Source organism: Formica exsecta, unplaced genomic scaffold, assembly GCF_003651465.1.
Source record: "Formica exsecta isolate Colony F162 unplaced genomic scaffold, ASM365146v1 scaffold18, whole genome shotgun sequence".
Lineage (NCBI taxonomy): Eukaryota > Metazoa > Arthropoda > Insecta > Hymenoptera > Formicidae > Formica > Formica exsecta.
Window position 1 is genome coordinate 11985 of NW_021849113.1, and position 883 is coordinate 12867.

At 36.4% G+C, this 883-nt stretch overlaps 1 protein-coding gene across 2 annotated transcripts in view; it reads left to right on the forward strand.

The window, feature by feature from the left end:
- The first annotated feature begins 145 nt into the window (after positions 1–145).
- LOC115233624 (N-alpha-acetyltransferase 20) overlaps positions 146–883 on the forward strand; it is a 1853-nt gene continuing 1115 nt past the window's right edge. Inside the window, exons 1-2 of one of the 2 annotated variants that reach the window (XM_029804159.1) lie at positions 146–620; positions 726–750. In XM_029804159.1, the coding sequence (XP_029660019.1) occupies positions 568–620; positions 726–750 (78 nt within the window). In that variant the 5' untranslated portion in view covers positions 146–567. Of the gene's footprint in view, positions 621–712; positions 751–883 lie in introns of both variants that reach the window. The other variant, XM_029804160.1, reaches the window with a different exon arrangement.

An 883-nucleotide genomic window follows, 5' to 3' on the forward strand; every position in this document is an offset into this window, starting at 1 on the left:
ATATACAGGGTGTCCGGTAAAGATTGTGCCAACGCTCGTGAGCGACTACAGCACAGTAAACTGGACAGAAAAGTCCTGTAACATTTTTTTATATAACGCGTAATAAAGGAATTATTATTGAGTAAATTCTGGCCAATCAGCGCCAACCTTTAGCCGGGCGCACGTCAGTGAGCCCCGCGCTGTGAAGTGTGCGCCGCCGCATACTATCAGGCGGGCGGCTCACCGACGTGCGTCCGGCTAAAAATCGGCGCTAATTGACCAGATTTTACTCAATAATAATTCCTTTATTACGCGTTATATAAAAAAATGTTACAGGACTTTTCTGTTCAGTTTACTGTGCTCTAGCCGCTCACGAGCGTTGGCACAATCTTTACCGGACACCCTGTATATATGAATATCTGTTAGATATATCTTCTGGTATATACATATACATATAGCGACATGGCGACTTGTATATATCGGTTTGTTGTCGAACCAGTCGAATGCGACTGTCACATTTTGATCGGTTTTGACTGTATTATCTCGAAAAGTGAATAAAGCAAATCCATTCTTTTACAACATTTAAAAATGACGACGCTCAGGCCTTTTACATGCAACGATTTATTCAGATTTAATAACGTGTAAGTAATTTCTCAAAAAATCTATCCTTTTTAACCTAAAATTCAATTGAACGATTTAAACACAATTCATTATATTGATGATCATTATAAAGTTTTTTATTTTAGAAATTTGGATCCGCTCACAGAAACCGTATCCTTTATTCTGATCAACCAAAAAAGATATTAATGTGCTATGAGTATTTTTTATTTAACTCAATCATTACATATGTCACCTTAATTTTAAAGATTTTGGTGAATATTTAAAATAAACAAATCTTTAGGGA